Raw genomic sequence first — 16,087 nt, 5'->3', positions numbered from 1 at the left:
TTGTGCAAATAGACCAAAAACAATTCTCTTACACTCTCATTCACTCTCTCGCACGTGTGCCCAGAGGCTCCACCCTTTTGCAGAAGTTCACTGGGAGGCCATGTCCATGGAGAAGAGGACAAAGAAAGGAGCAATGGATGAAAAATGAAGACAAAAGAATGATGACAGAAGAACAAGAAAATGCAAGAGAAGAACAGAGAAGAGTCAGAAGAGGAGGTAGGAAGACATTTAAAGAGAGTGTGAGAGAGAGTGAATGAGAGTGTAAGAGAACATGAATGACTGTGAGAGAGTGGGTGAAAGTATGAGAGTGAGAGTGAAAAAAACAATGAAATTCAAATAAAAGCTATCTCTCCCCCTCTCTTTGTCGTAGCGTTTGCAGTTGTGCTTTCTTTTATTAGGATAAAAAAATGATCTTAATTGAGAAGTGATAAGTTTGAGATATATGTTGACTAATTTATTTTCTTAGCTTTCAAGTTAGAAATCAAAGCAACACAAATATACAGTTTCAGGCATAAAGTTATCCTGAATCTAAAGATAAGGTTCTATGTTTCTATCTTTCCGAGAGGTATCATGTTAATCTTTACTGCTTCCTTAAAACAATTTGTTTGTATAGTACTTTAAGATATGACAATGTCTCTTTTTAGAGGTGGAAACCAATGTATGCCCCTAGCAGCTGGTTTCAGTGTCACCTCTTCATGCCACAGACCATATAACATGCTGGTGCATCGAAAAGGAAAGGCTTATGAGTTTGACACAGAAAAAGGGTGAAGGAGAGGGAACTTTCTTTTTATATTAATTAAGAAAAAAATATTCTAAGAGAAGTGACAGTACAAGATTCTTGTCCGCTAATTGCGGATAACAAACTACATTTTTATGACAATCTAAGTTTGGATAACCAGAACCAGCACTGGATGTCCTCAGTAGAATGTTTTGAAGTGCAATAGCCAAAAATGATAATTTTATCTTGAGATGTAAGCATAAAGTCATGCTGTTGGCAGCCGTAAGCAAAGGCTCTCTTCTTAAAAGGTTTTGGAAATGTAAAAACATGCCAAATTCCCTCTGCAAATAGCTATGTTTTACTACTAATTAATTAAGTATAATGTAACAGAGATAAAGCTTTGTTATAGTACATTAGACTCCTGCTGTTTAGCAAAGCAAGGACTTCAACATGAATGTGTAGACATAAGATAACTATGTTATTAAGTTTGAAAAGGGTTCAAATGGAGCTTAATAAAACAGCTCAGGATGTGCAGATTTCAAATTGGTTTTGCATTTTGCGTTATGAAAGCTTTGATGCATATTTTTTTTTTCTGGTGGGCCTATGTACTTTCATAGGTTTTTTTTCATATTGATAAATACAACTGAAGAGCTATCTCCCTTTTCAGTTGGCAAAAAGTGGGTTGACATTTTTAAGAGTTTTATTCATCCTGTAATAATATTCCTACTGTATTAACATAAATATACTAAAAGCGTAATGTACTGAATGTTAAAAGATGCAGCACTTTTTGGTAAGTCCGTGAAATGAAAGAATCTGCTTCAGGTGGTATAATCAATGTTATCTATTTTTGCTCTGCTTGTGCTACAGAGTACCAGGGCGTCCTTCTCTTACGCACATATAATTTCTCACTGTGACAGAATGCATTGCTTTTGTATACTGATCTGCATGGTGCACACTTGGTGGCCATATAGGCACACCTGGGAACTCTCCGGGTTTGACCCGGAGATTGCCGGGTGAGCGCTGCTCCTCCGGTTCTCCGGGTCAAGAGAAATGGGGGTGTTTCCCGCTGCCCTCAGCGGGACCGCCCACAGACATCAGCGGGACAGCCCACCGACTTCAGCGGGACAGCCCACCGACTTCAGCGGGACTGCCCGCTGACGTCAGTGTGCAGTCCTGGCCGAGTCCCGCAAGGGAAGGCTCCAGGTAGCCGGAGCCGAGAAGTTCCTAGGTATGCATATAGGTGGATTTAGTCTTCATGCCATTTTATATATAATGCTACTTCTCAAGCACAATATATAGATTAGATTCTATTACCTAATAGTGGCATTATGCCATTAATAACAAAAGGGTGTTTTTCATAGTTTACATACATGTGTCATAAAAAATATTAATATATATTCCCAGGTTCAATTTTACTGGACAAAAAACACACACACTGTGAGGATGGAAGATAAATGAAGCAACCTCCCATCAGAAGTGGTAGATGTTGATACAGTAAGGGAATTTAAACATGGTGTAGACATATGAATCTAAGACAAGACCAAAGACTGATTAAGGCCCGAGTTTCTACATCAGGAGAAAACGGTCAGACCAGATGAATCGTCAAATTCTATGCCTGTATGTTTACCTGGGTCAAACTGTAAAAGCCTGGATGAACTTGTTGAAAAATCTTTCCCATCCATAGCACTTATTTCATTCACCTTAAAGATATAACAAGACGTGATTAGCCATATTTATGAAGAGAACATTTTATGAAGAGAGCAATTGCAGTGAAAAAAAGCCGGTTGAGTAATCACCACAAAAACCAATGGAATGTATCACGTGTTTGCTTAAAACTTCACATTTTAATACTGTTACTTGTATTAATACCATACATTAATTTTATTTTAAAAAAAAACAACTGAAAATTGATAAATATTTTCACACTCCCCTATTGTAGCATCGCTAGAAAATCTGCTTGCAGAATATAAATGTAATGTAATAGTACAATAAGCAACTATGAAAACTCTATTTTGCTATCGCACCCTGTGTAGGAATAATGTTATTTATACCCCTCTTTTCAACCATGGCAGTAAAATGTGATGGAAAAAGCCAAATCTTTGCAGGAAAGAGTCCAATATTATTGTGATAGATATATACACTATATGACCAAAAGTATGTGGATGCCTTACCATTAAACCTAAATGAGCTTGTTGGGCATCCCATTCCAAAACCATGTGCATTCATATGGATTCACCCCCTTTTTTGGTCGCTATACCAGCCCCCTCTCCTCTGGTAAGGTTTTCCACAAGAATTTAGAGTGTGTCTGTGGGCATTTGTGTTGATTTAGCCAAAACAGCATTTATGAGGTGAGACCTGGCACGCAATCAGTGTTCCAATTCATCCCAAAAGTGTACAATTGGGTTAAGGTCAAGAATCTCTGCAGGCGACTCAAGTTCCTTCACACCAAACTCATGAAACCATTGTATGAATGTAGATGCAGAGTGCTTGTGCTGATGTTGCTTAAGTTTGGAAGTCTGAACTGAGTGATGTTATCGAAGACAATTTTACAAGCTACACCCTTCAGAGTTGTTGGCCACATTCTGTGAGTGGACAGGGTCTAGTGCTTTGTGGCTTAGCTGTTACTTTCACTTTTTACTATAATAACACTTAGTGTGGACCAGGGCAGATCTAGCAGGACAGAAATTTCAGGAAGAATGCATATGAAAGTACTTTGTAAACACGTTTCTCACCGACTTTGGCTCCTCAAAGCAGTGAATCACTGGCAAGATATAGCGCCCATTAAAATGAATTCAAGAACTATCTGCACATACCGCAGAAGACTCTCTTTAAACTCCCCTGGAACTCTCAAGTGAGTCACAGCTATAGCTGGATGGCAATGGGTATGACACACATACAAGTGCATTTGATGGTTGAAGTGTACCTTTCATGCAAAGTGATCTGCATTACCAAACTGAAATAACAGCAGAGATGTGGTGTTACCTTGAGTGAAATGAAAGCAGAGTCCACAGGGTAACCTCTTCTTGTGATTTTCAGAGAAACCATTGCCTCTGTTTCACACACCTCATATGTGGCCTGGAGCAGTTCAATTAAAGACCATTTCAATTCTAAGCTGTGAGAAATAAAAAAATGGCAAAGTAATAAGTGTAGGTCACATTTCAACTCATGCTGGTTACTAAGCTGATAGATGTAAACTTCTGATGGCAATGGGTGAACAGCTGCATTTTCATATTGTGTGATGTAGACTGGCTCCAAACCGGGCACCATGGCTGCATGGATAGAGGCTCGTGAACAAAGAAACACAACTGTGTGGTTTAAATTCACTTCTACTCAGATGCTACTATTTGTCACCTATACAATGGGTGCATACAATCTTTAGTTATTAGAGGTTGAAAGGGGAACTCTCACTATACTTTATATAAAATATATTTTTATATATATACATCGAATTACCAACGTAACTGAAATAAAAACAGTAGTTTTAATGAAACTATGGAAGAAAGATTAGAAAGAAAAAAATATTTATTTAATTTCCGCAAAATTTTTTTGGAAATAGAAACATAGAATTTGACATCAGATACAAACTGTTCAGCCCATTTTTTCTGATGTGAATGAATGAATGTTCAAATAAGATTGCTACTTTTTTCTTCAGCTTTCTCACACACAAGAAATGTTAAAAGTTAAAGCAACAGGGCCATCTCCTGGCACAATTCAGAAGTGTTCGGCATAGCAACATCAGTTATGGCTGAAGAATGTCAGTGAGCAAAAGACTGTATTTGATTCATATGCCCCAATTCTAAATTAAAGCATTTACATTTTGGCAGCCTACACATCATACCACATATTCATAATATGGCATAATTGTATGTAAGTATTATTGATCATATTACATTAGATTTTGGAATTTCATCTGTAGCGTTTATGTTTAAAAAGGTAGTATTCATAATCGTACACCTTTATATAATATCCACACTTCTAGTTTCCAAGTCTGTTATCTTTCAGAGCTTTATAACTTTATTGGTCATGCTTCAAATGGGACACAACTGACCAGAAAGTTATGTATAGAATCTATGATGCAAGTCATAGATGTGTGGTTGTATTTTATAGTGGGTAGTGGAGGACCATGTGTTATGTGGCTTAGCAATAAATAATATCGTGTGGAGCTGGCAACCTCAGGGGCCAAGCGCAGCCAGATGGTCCATTAATATATCAGCCCTAAACTGACATACAATACACGGTCGTTTCCAGCACATATTCCATTCAAAGCATAGAAACCAATACAATTATAATCATGGTGTAAATGCTGCCTGAAGTTGCTCTTACTATAGAGACATTGCGGCTACATGTGGAAACACAACAAAAAGAAAAAGACGAAAAAGGACCCAAAAGTAGTGACCCAAAAATCAGGGCCGCATACCCTCTCTATACTAAAGCAGAAATACACTATACACTACTATGTACCCGATTAATCTCCACTATTAAATTACTCTTCCGCTTTGGTGGAAGCTGATTGGCTCTTTCAGGCTTACAACAAGTGAATGGAAGGAAGGTGAGCTCAGAACAGCAAAGTAGTTAATGATATTATGTGTGGCAGGTAACACCCTTCATGGTTAAGGATCAGATACATTCAAAAGAAATAGAAAATAGAAATAAACAAGTGAATATATAAAGAATATATAAAACCTTATCTGGATGTCAAGGTGTATAACTTGAAGTTAACAACTTGACCAACCTGTCACTATATATATATATATATATATATATATATATATATATATATATATATATATAGAATAGAATATATATATATATATATATATATATATATATATATTATTGCAATAGAATATATTATACTGGAAGAATCTATGCTTTCATGACATATTTCCTTTATGTAATACTCATGAATACATCTAAATTTGTTCTCATAGCATATTTTACTGTTTCAATATTGCTTACGTCTGAGGAGCAGCCCGATTTCCAACGGGATCTGAAACTTCAAACTCCACAGTGTCGTGGTAAACATCCAGCGATGGATTTATTATATATAATATTGATTTACTGTTCAAATCCTTTTGAGTAAATCGTTCTCGGATGAAACCGCCTAGGAAGAGAAACACAGAACGACGGGAAGACAGTTTAAATAATGAGCAACTAATGTTCAATACATTAATTTAATGAAAGCAGAAGAAGCATTTTTAGACTGAATGCTTGTGTGGCAAACAAGCTGCAGCTGGTGATATTAAACTAGGATGGCCATTTATCTTTTAACAGAGAGAATATGTACTGCTATCACGACTGTATGAATATAATAGTGGCTCTTCAATTTAATTTACAGTTATCTTCAGTTAGATGGGAGGTTTGACCACTCTATAAGAAAGTAGGCAAAGGCAGATCTCTAGCCAGGAACATTGTTAGGTTTGTATGTGTTACATGCCGATAGCAAGCTTTGAAACAAAACTTTGGTAAGTCTTATCATATATATACACCCAATATACCAACCTCTATGTGCATACTCTAAACACCATATAGATGCAGTATGCCTATATCAGACATTTCACACTGAACTCTTACCAAGGGCTGCCTGTCAGTATGGATGACATCTATAAAATGACTTGATAATAATATTCATAGGTATACAGATTTAAATGGCTGATCTGGCAGCTCTTTATGCATACCCATAAAACAAACAAACAAAAAAGCTTGGTGGCTCTGAGAGCTCTGAGTTGTGTGTGACTGTGTGACTATGTGTGGATGCGTGACTATGTGTGGATCTGACTGTGTGTCTCTTTGTATGACTGCGTGTGTGCAATGTCTGGTAATAAACAGCTTTTCTGTGTCATCTTTGCTCCCAAACAGCTTATCTATGCCCTTAAACAGCCTGTGTGTGCGCCTTCTGTGGTCCAAAACATGAATGGTTACAAAAAAATGGAAAGGTTAACCCTCTAAAAATGTTTTATTTGTTACAGTTTTTTATATTACAAATGCTACAAAAGATTAACTCTTTAAATGCAACACCATTTTAATTCCCTGCTATTAATAGTCAAAGATGAACAATGTCACACACTTTGTTACAACTTGACACCAATATATTTAAATCTTAATGAATATTACATAGCCAGTATTTGAGTCACATTCATTCTGAAACATTAGGCTTGTCTGTGCCTTCTTTACCACAAACAGCTTGTCTGTGCCCCCAAAAAGCTTGTCTGTGCCATCTATGTCCTCAAGCAGCTTGCCTATACCATCTTTGCCCCAGATGCCCTTGCCATCTTTGGTACTCAAACCACTTGTCAGTGCCCCCAAACAGCTTGTCTGCAACATCTTTGTCCCCAAACGGCTTGTGTGTGCCATCTGTGCCCACAAGTAGCTTGTCTGTGCTATATTTGTCCCAAACAGGTTATCTGTGGCACCTTTGCTACAGCTTGACCGCATCACTCGTGCCCCCAAACAGCTTGTCAGTGCAATCATTGTCCTCAAACAGCCTGCCGCTTCCATCATTGCCCCACTCAGTTTTCCTGTGTCATCTTTGCCACCAACAAAGATGAGTTGAACATCCTTGTGGTATAGAGAGGGGTCATCTGGGGAGTGGGGTCATCTGGGAAGAGGGACTTAGTCAATTGTTCTGTAAGGCACGCCAAAATTTATGACAGTGGCCCTGATTTGTTCTGTAAGAGCCCCCAACATTTCTGATCGCAGCCCAGGCTTCATCACACCACTCCACTGATTTCAATCACAGTAAACAAAATAAAATCAGTCATTATCAATAAAATATAAATTAGACTGACCTGTGGTAGTGTTTTCCAAGTAGCTATAGTGAGGGCCACTCAGAATTTTAAAAGTAATCTTATCATCCGTGGTGCCTGCATCAGATGTCTTCAGGTCCCGTGAGGTTATATAAATTCCATATTGACTATTCCTAAGGTGTTCTACCTTGGTAGAGCAGTGAAGATGGAGAATTCTGGGAGGTGTGACATCCAGTAGGTCCACCTTATAAGATATTAATGCTCAATTAATAGATAAAAACAAATGCATTGCATACATCACTCCTTCTAGAGATTAATACCTTTTCACTAATGTTTATGTACTGGTTATGAACTATGAACTAGTTGTTGCCTGCAGGGCCCGGGACCAGTATTTTTGGACTACCATTACTACAATGTAATTTTAATGGTCTGGCATTCAGACATTAATGTAATTGTATATACAAAATGAAGTTAAACTAAATTAACTGTAAGCAATTGAGACAGATGACTAGTCCTCTGTATTTCCAGGGGATGTGAAAACCCAGGTGTTTTCCTGTCACTTTAAATTTTTCAGATTTCTGAAAATACTTTTTGTCATGTTACAATGTCAGCTCTGTCTCTGGCCAATTGCTACTGAGTAAAACAAATGGATAAGCTTCCAAGGACAAATAGCCAAGTTTCATCATTTATAGTGCAAGAAGAACCATTTTCATAAACTATATTAACTGTGTATCAATACCATCTGTATTTAAGGTGATTAATATCGTGAGCGGTGTTGGCTTGCTCAAGAAAGAACAATGGCATGACCTCACCAACATGCTTTCTCTCGGTGTTTGTAAACTAAAGGCCATCATCATGGCTAACTGTGTAAACTAGATGATAATCCCACTTTAGCAGGCTCACCTATACTTAACATAATAGGGTTAAAATGACACTGTTAATGTTGGCTACTGTTACAGCATTATATAGCAAGCCTCTGTAGTCTACTAGTACATGTATGCAGCTGGCTGCTAATATTTATTACCGAAATATAAAAAATAAATATGTTGTTATCAGACCTCAGCTTACACGGTCTGTACAATATCATGTAGTCTTTTTAATCAATACTTTAGATGCAATATATGTGCCTAAGTGAGGTCTGACCAGCAGATCAGATATTTTTATTACATATTAGGCACATTTGCATGCTATTTTAAAATGTGTTATTTCTGTGTAGTAGTTAATTCAAGTTATTTACAAAATGCATTTAGTAATCTTGTTTCTAATACTTGGGCAGCCGTGTACATAGTTGAACATGACTGTCCCTTTTATTCTTCTTCCAAAGGGTACTCTTTATTAAGTAAACACTATGTTACAACAAATTGTAATATGTTGGAATCTACCGATGTTGAATGAGATCTAGTTTCTAAGAATGCTTCACTAGAATAGCATAAAATAAACAGAAACAGAATGATTGGGATTTTTCCCTAATATTTTTTTTGGTCATGTCATTTAAGTGATACGATAAACTCACTACTAGCACATGGTTTCAGTCAACGAGCGTACAAAGATAGAAGAAGGACAACATTAAGCCAGAATATAAGATTAGAAACTGGGTAAGAGTAAACTTGGAAGGTGAACATACAGAAACAACCCGAAGTAAGCAGCTGTAATCTGTTTAATGATTTGGCTGTGGCTGTAGATGTTCTGTTCAGCCAAAGAACACCGCTATGCAGCAAAATCCTACTGCATTAATGCTTTGATTTTTACAATGAAACAGAAATACAAAATCTTCTGTGAACTGGGAAAGGATACATACAAAGTAACTTGTTTATTTCCAAAGATATACTTTTTTCTATATAATATACACTTTAAAATGTCCTTGGTTTTGAAAGAAAAACACATTTTGTCCATTAAAATATCATCAAAGGCAATTACAGTGCAGACAATGTTGATGGATCAACATAGTAGGGACACAATATGTATATAGGTTGAACTTGATGGACTTTGGTCTTTTTTCAACCTTATGAACTATGTTACTATGTAATGATTTAAATGACTATTGTGGCTGGATAGTGTGTGTATGTATGTATGTATGTATTTATACCAAAAAATTACCCCCCACACACCCAAGCCAACAAGCTCTTCTACCCATCCTGATACAACTATCATATAAAAAATCTTTGCAGCCCACCAACCCACAAGAATTACAAATCGTGTTTATTGCCACCCTCTGTCCACTTACTAACCTCTGTTTTCTCTGGAGTACTATGGCCCTTGCTAATTTTGGAGTTCTGCTGACCTTTTATATAATAATGCCTAACACCGCTTGTGCATTGGATGGAGCTTATGGGTACTGGGAGAAATAAATAGCTATGTGCTAGCAGACATGCACAGGAATAAAAATTGTATATACCGTAATGGCTGGACAGATGGTTTATTGCCAAGTACTAAGGAGCAGAGCAAGAATTTAGACTAGGATTTATTCACCAAAGCATGCGTTTTCAGGATTGTTGTGTATTTAACTCATCAACTTTGCTATGTATGAAGGGCCAAATCTGGCTAGAAACCTCTACATTCTCATCTTCCAGGAGAAGTTCCCTGAGGTTGGGGTTTCAGAAAGCATGGTGAAACCTACAATGCAACAACCCTGCAAGCTTCCACCTAAATGAAGTCCAAAGAAGAGAAGGAGGTTAAAGGTGATCATACAATTTTTAAGGTGATGTAGATGGACTTTGAGGCCTGAGAGGGTTTTGCATCCAGCTACCTTTTGTGCCTTAGGAATTACAGAGACCATGCAATTGAACAGCATGATCTGCTGGTGACTCTCAGTCACTTATCACATTAAACTGTATGGCTCCAGTCCGCTTCTGCTGAGTGCAAAAGACTGGAAGCTCTGTATCAGACCTTGAGTGTTGTCAACTATGACAATCATTTCATTTTTATTATTTGTGACCAATTCTTTTAGAGGATTAGCAAAGTCAAATATTTTCAGCAGTAAAGTACATTTGGAATTCACTTTGCTTAATAATGGAATGTATTTTCCAGTAGCAGGTGGTACCCAAGAAAAGCAGGCTGGGCTTCAGGCTTCCCTACAGCAAACCTAACTTTGGAAAACATGCAAGATCTCAAAGTCCCCATACAAACCTGTAAAAGTATTTTTTTGTATATAATTTGCATTTATATCTCCACAGCAGTACAGAGCAGACTCCATATCAGCTGACAACTCCCACCCTCCTCAGCAAGCCCCTGTAAAGTAGGGACCAATCTCCAGACACTGAGTAAGAGAAAAGGCTTTCCCGTAGTCTTCAGCTTAATGAACGTTATTGCTTCCTTATGACTTTGTGTGTTTGACCCAGATTATGTCTGGCCATTTTGTAGTCCCTGATGTGGGCCCGGTTTTCTGTTTCTCTGCCATCTGTACAGAACCCTAAACCTTTCACACACTATACATGGCCTTTAGCCCAAGGCAGTTTTTCTGATCCATCTCTACCACTCTGTTCTGTATTGTGTTCACTAATAAATTATGGTTCAACCCACGGGGGAAGTGATTACCTTTCTCAGACCAACTGCCTTGTTTACTGCGTAATGGGTTTTTCAACCCCCAACTCATTGACCCGCCATTGACTCTTCAACCTATAAATGATTCAAATGTTGACATACTCACCTGTTGTCAGACGCGTACCTTGCGGCCACAGCCCGTTTGTCCTTCGCTCCGACGAGGGGGCGTCTGTCCTGTCTGCTGCAGCGTCCCTCGTTTTCTCCGTCGCTCTGTTCTTAACTCCCCGCGTCCTCGCTGGAGACGGTGACGGCAGGATCACAGGGATGTCAGCCCTCCTCAACGTGTCCAATCACGTCAGGCACGGGGGGCGGGTCTGCAGGCGTAACGCATATCCTGAGATCCCTTTAAAACCCCTGAGCTCCTTCATGTCGGTGCTCAGATATTCTGAGACACTCTGTGTGCTACAGTGTACCTCCAGCTCTGTGCTCCTGTCTGAACCAGCCTTTTGCTCATTACCTGCCTATTGACACGGATTGCCCTTTGAACCTGCCTCCTGCTTGCTGCCTGCCTACTGACCTGGATTGCCTTTTGACCCTGCCTTCTGCTCGCTGCCTGACTATTGACCCAATTGCCTCTTGACCTTGCCTTTTTCTCACGGCCTGCCTACTGACCCGGATTGCCTCTTGACCCTGCCTGTTGATCGCTGCCTGCTTCCTGACCCGGATTGCCTGCCTGTTTGGCCTTGGACTTCCTCATCACCCCTGCATATCGGGCTCCTCTTCCTACTCCAACCAACGGGTAACTTACCGTGCCCAAAGAACACTATTGTAAAAATATACAGAAACTATGTTGTTGGGAGGGAATAGGTGAGAATGTATCTATTACAAGAACAATACCTTACCTGTATCACAAAGGACACTGGTTCAGACTGCACCTTCCCATCAATGATAAAGCCTTGATTTGTTTTATCTGTAAGAACAAAGGTAAACCTGTCGATTTGAGCATCTTGTCCTCCGTGTCTGTAAGCAATATCCATTCGGTCAATGTCTTTTTGGGTGAAGTGATTCTGGTTCAGAGGCATGTCCTGTAGATAGAGTTGACCATACTGAGGAAGTCCCACCAGTAGATATGTAATATTCTGTGTTGGTGTATCTGGGTCTCTGGCTTGGAGAGTGCTGGGAGTGATTGGTGCCAGGGATCCTTTGATTAGCCTTAGGCCCAGGTTTCTAGACAGTGTTGGAAGAGCTCTGTCTACTGCCTCCAGCGCAATGTTCATGGTCCCGTGCTTTGTTCGCAGCCCATTGCTGACAAGGAATCTAGCAAAAAGAGGCAAGGGAGCCTTCAGCATGTGTTCCTGTTTCCATATCTACACAAAAAAACAATAACACACCTTTACCCAAAGGTTTTTCTTTGAGTATCTTTGAACCTCTATGTTTCTGCTTCTACTAGGATTTGGTTTAGTGTGTATATGGGTGGAGGATAAGAACTTTTTCACAATTTCACCATTATGAAATTAGTGTAGGCTAACATTGAGTTTGATTGGTGTTGGTTAATGAAAAGTCAAGTATGTAATTTGCAACAGTCTAACCTACCTGGCCAGTTATTCTATTACACCATACTCTGCACATGTGTTTGGTGGAATAAACATGTTAAAGCATATTAAAATAAACATCTAGAATCCATAGATGTAATGTAATTAGGAGAAGATCGCTGAATATATCTTTGAATCTCTCTTACACAAACAATATCTTAGAGATGAAAGAAAAAAAAATTTCCACTGCTTTTTTAGCAACCTAAAAATATTTTATAAACAAGTTAATACAAGAATATATACTGAAATGAAAACAATCAGGAAGTCTCTCTCAATACACAGGATGCTGGCAACTAGTACCAAACAAGGTGGCTTCCTTCCATATGAGAATTGACAGCACAGTTTTGGTAAAAATCCCAGTTTTTGCTATATAATTTGATCAGAATAACAAATGAAGAATACTGTGTACCTTGGAGCTTCCTAAATGAGGTGATTGCGAGAAGCAGGCCAAGACTGGCCATTGGGCAAACAATGGGCAAATGCCTAATAACCCCTACCACAGTGAAGGCCACTCAGGCGGCCAAGATATCCTCTTGGATACACAAAGCTACATTTTACACCTCTGCATCTAGGCTCATGTATGCAACAGGTAGCCATATACCTGCAATCTTTGGGGTGCTGGGGACCATTTTAAATCCCAGTCCAATTCTGCTTAGAAGCTCCAAATTTCCTTCTTTTAGACCTTTTCAAAGGAAATATGTGCCAAGTTGCTGTCTTTGTAATCATTTGGTTTAGCTACCAGTTCTTCTCTCACACTGACTGAGGCATCAGAATATATATTCAAGTTATAATTTCAGCTTTTACATACTACAGTAATAGGAAAATCAAAGGTTTAGGTATAGCTAACTTATTGTAGGATACGAACGCGATAGCTCCAGGCAGTCCCATACTGCCCATTCACCCTGAGACTGATGGATAATTCCTGCCCTCTCTTGGGTTTGATTATCCTACACAAGGAATTCTTGATGAAGCAAACCAACCAAAAGTGTCAACACATCAAGTTACCAGTCTATATCAATCCACCTGAAAGGATTGCATCTGGTTATTTGTTCATACAACGACACTTCAAAATATCAGGGAGAATCTATGCAAGAACATCCACCTTGCCCAAGTAACAAAGGAGTTTGTTCCCGTCTGAACGCAAACAGTTAAAATGCCATTGAGAAATTCCCTGGTGTTTAGCAGGAGAAACATATTCAATTGAATATTACAAATTCTCTGTGTTGCCTGCAGCTCCATGGTGATGGAACTGGCTATAGAGACTGCCATCTGTCATGGAATTTAAAACGATAAAGAAAAAACCGCAGAAGCAGTAAATAGTGCCAATTCAATGCTGAATCAAGCCAGCGTGTCAAAATGGAGGACATTTAAGTCTGTAGTTGGCATTATCCTGTCAGCACCTGATGTCAAGGGTTGCTAATCACTCGGTGTCATCTGTCCAAACAAGAACTATCGCACTCCTCTCCCAGCCCAGTATCAACAGACAATAGACAGTCGTATTTCTAACTCTGCTTAGGAACATAAAATGTGAACGCTCAGACACCCGTTAATTAATGTTACCTAGGCTGGCTTGTCCTGCCACAGAACACATACGAAGGAAGGACACTACGTTAATGGCAACTGTGGTTTTGACAGCTTTTTAACTGTTAATTAAAAGATTTAAAAAAAAAAAGACACACATCTTTGTTTCAGTTCCTAATTATATTTCATTTTCAAGCAGCGTGCCATGGATTGGTTTTATATCATGACATTGGCCTGGTGACAATCCCATTAGAAATGTCACTGTAACATCAGGTGGAATAGTCATGTTAACAGATGTAGGGGCTACACAAAATACTCATTACTACTCATGCTTTATGGCCAAGCTCTTGAAGGACTCTTGACACAGGACCTTAAAATACAATATCCATCTAATTTTTTTAGATATATTTTTAATGCTGTAAATGTTTTCAGGTCACCAAGGCAAGTCTGACCAAATGTTTTCAAGGTTGCTTTTATGCCATGACTAAGGTGTTTTTGGTCTCTAAGAATTGAAAGAATCAGGTTAATAGAATCAAAAAGATACATTCCCACCCAGGCACATACTTGAAGCTATCAGCAGCTGCTGCAGCCTTGCTGTTGTGGACATAGCAGACTGTCTGTGCGGTTACATCCATCTGACTGAAGCTTGTTGTTGGAATTCCAGGGTGGTTGACATATTCAAGCTGTCCATACTGAGGTGGAGAAGAGAGAACATACAGCAGCTCCTCAGGTTTATCAGTGCCATCTGTGGCCAGTAGGACATTGGTACTTAAGATGGCTCGATCTCCTTTTGAAACATTAAGGGTTTTCACAAAAACGGCAATATCTCCTGGGCAGAATGACAAAAAATAAAAATGATTGCTTGCGCTTTGTCCTCTGTCCTGGAATTCCTGGTATCTTTAAACAAAAACAGTGCTTATCTATCTATTTATTTAGCTTTGCAACACCCATAGGACATAAAAAGTGAAAATTGTCTGGAGGAAGTAAATTCCTGCCGTAAAGTGCTTATTGTTTAGTTGGTCTTATTGTTAAACCTGAGTTTTAATTGCTCAGATACCTAAGCCATAGTCAACGTGTGCAGCTGGACTTAAACCTCAATGGAGATGTAGCATAGAAGATGACCCTGTAGCACAAATCTACAGTTTCCTGTTGTGAACAACCACCTCAGGAAGGCACAACTGACCAATTCCAGCCTCAATAAATAGACCCCCCCAAAAAAAGATCAAATAAATATCATTCTCCTATCTTTCCCCACGGCTGCAGTTTGATGGCATCTCAACAGCTGCTGAGACCGTCCATCTTGGATTGAATCAGTGATATATAGGTGAGTTGTAGTCAGAGGAAAAATTACACCCCCACAGACTACATTATGAAAGGACATCCCTCTTGCTCTCGAGTTTCTCCTGTGATCTCAGACAGGATTCTTGGCTTTGCCACCTCAAAACTACTTATTTATTTCATAAAAATGACACAGCAATGAACTTTAAAGTTGTATGCACTATATGAAATATTGATTCTTAATGGAACTTCCCTTTTAGATTTTGATGTGATAGTTGATACACACATATTCCTCCTTCAGATCACACCTTATATATGTTGATAATGACTTTAATTGTCCATCCCAGAACTGCAGTTTGCACTTTAAATCTTAAGACACCTTTGAGGATATCTCATATGGTTTAATCATTTTTTATTGTTTGCTTCTTCTTACCCTTTTCCATATCTTTAAACATAATATTAAAGTGCATCTCTGGTGACCGGTTATTCCCATCCCACAGGTGGAAAGTAAAACTGTCTTGCGTGTTAGAACCAATAGATCCTGTGTGAACATATCTAACCAGGTTCATATCAATATCCTCCTGCGTGCATTTCATTCCGGTCTGTATGTCCACCCAGTCCTGATGTATCTGTGAATAAAGCCTCGATAATTACACAGATGCATTATTTAACAAGGAAACATATAATCTGACAGCAGATAAGAACAATTTGGCATATCTTGTTAGCCCATATCTGTATGTACCATATTTAGT

General features: G+C 38.8%; 1 protein-coding gene across 1 annotated transcript in view; it reads right to left on the bottom strand.

Moving 5' to 3' along the window:
* The window catches only part of FREM1 (FRAS1 related extracellular matrix 1), a 50,815-nt gene that overhangs the window by 8,696 nt on the left and 26,032 nt on the right, over positions 1–16,087 (bottom strand). Inside the window, exons 22-28 of the mRNA XM_053465938.1 lie at positions 15,769–15,964; positions 14,622–14,886; positions 11,847–12,261; positions 7,507–7,708; positions 5,678–5,822; positions 3,701–3,830; positions 2,346–2,418 (exon numbers count right to left, since the gene is read on the bottom strand). Of these exons, the coding sequence (XP_053321913.1) occupies positions 2,346–2,418; positions 3,701–3,830; positions 5,678–5,822; positions 7,507–7,708; positions 11,847–12,261; positions 14,622–14,886; positions 15,769–15,964 (1,426 nt within the window). The remainder of the gene's footprint in view (positions 1–2,345; positions 2,419–3,700; positions 3,831–5,677; positions 5,823–7,506; positions 7,709–11,846; positions 12,262–14,621; positions 14,887–15,768; positions 15,965–16,087) is intronic.

Source organism: Spea bombifrons, chromosome 1 (assembly GCF_027358695.1).
Source record: "Spea bombifrons isolate aSpeBom1 chromosome 1, aSpeBom1.2.pri, whole genome shotgun sequence".
NCBI classification, from domain to species: domain Eukaryota; kingdom Metazoa; phylum Chordata; class Amphibia; order Anura; family Pelobatidae; genus Spea; species Spea bombifrons.
The sequence above is the reverse complement of the archived record's forward strand: the minus strand, read 5'-3'. Positions and strand labels throughout refer to the sequence as shown.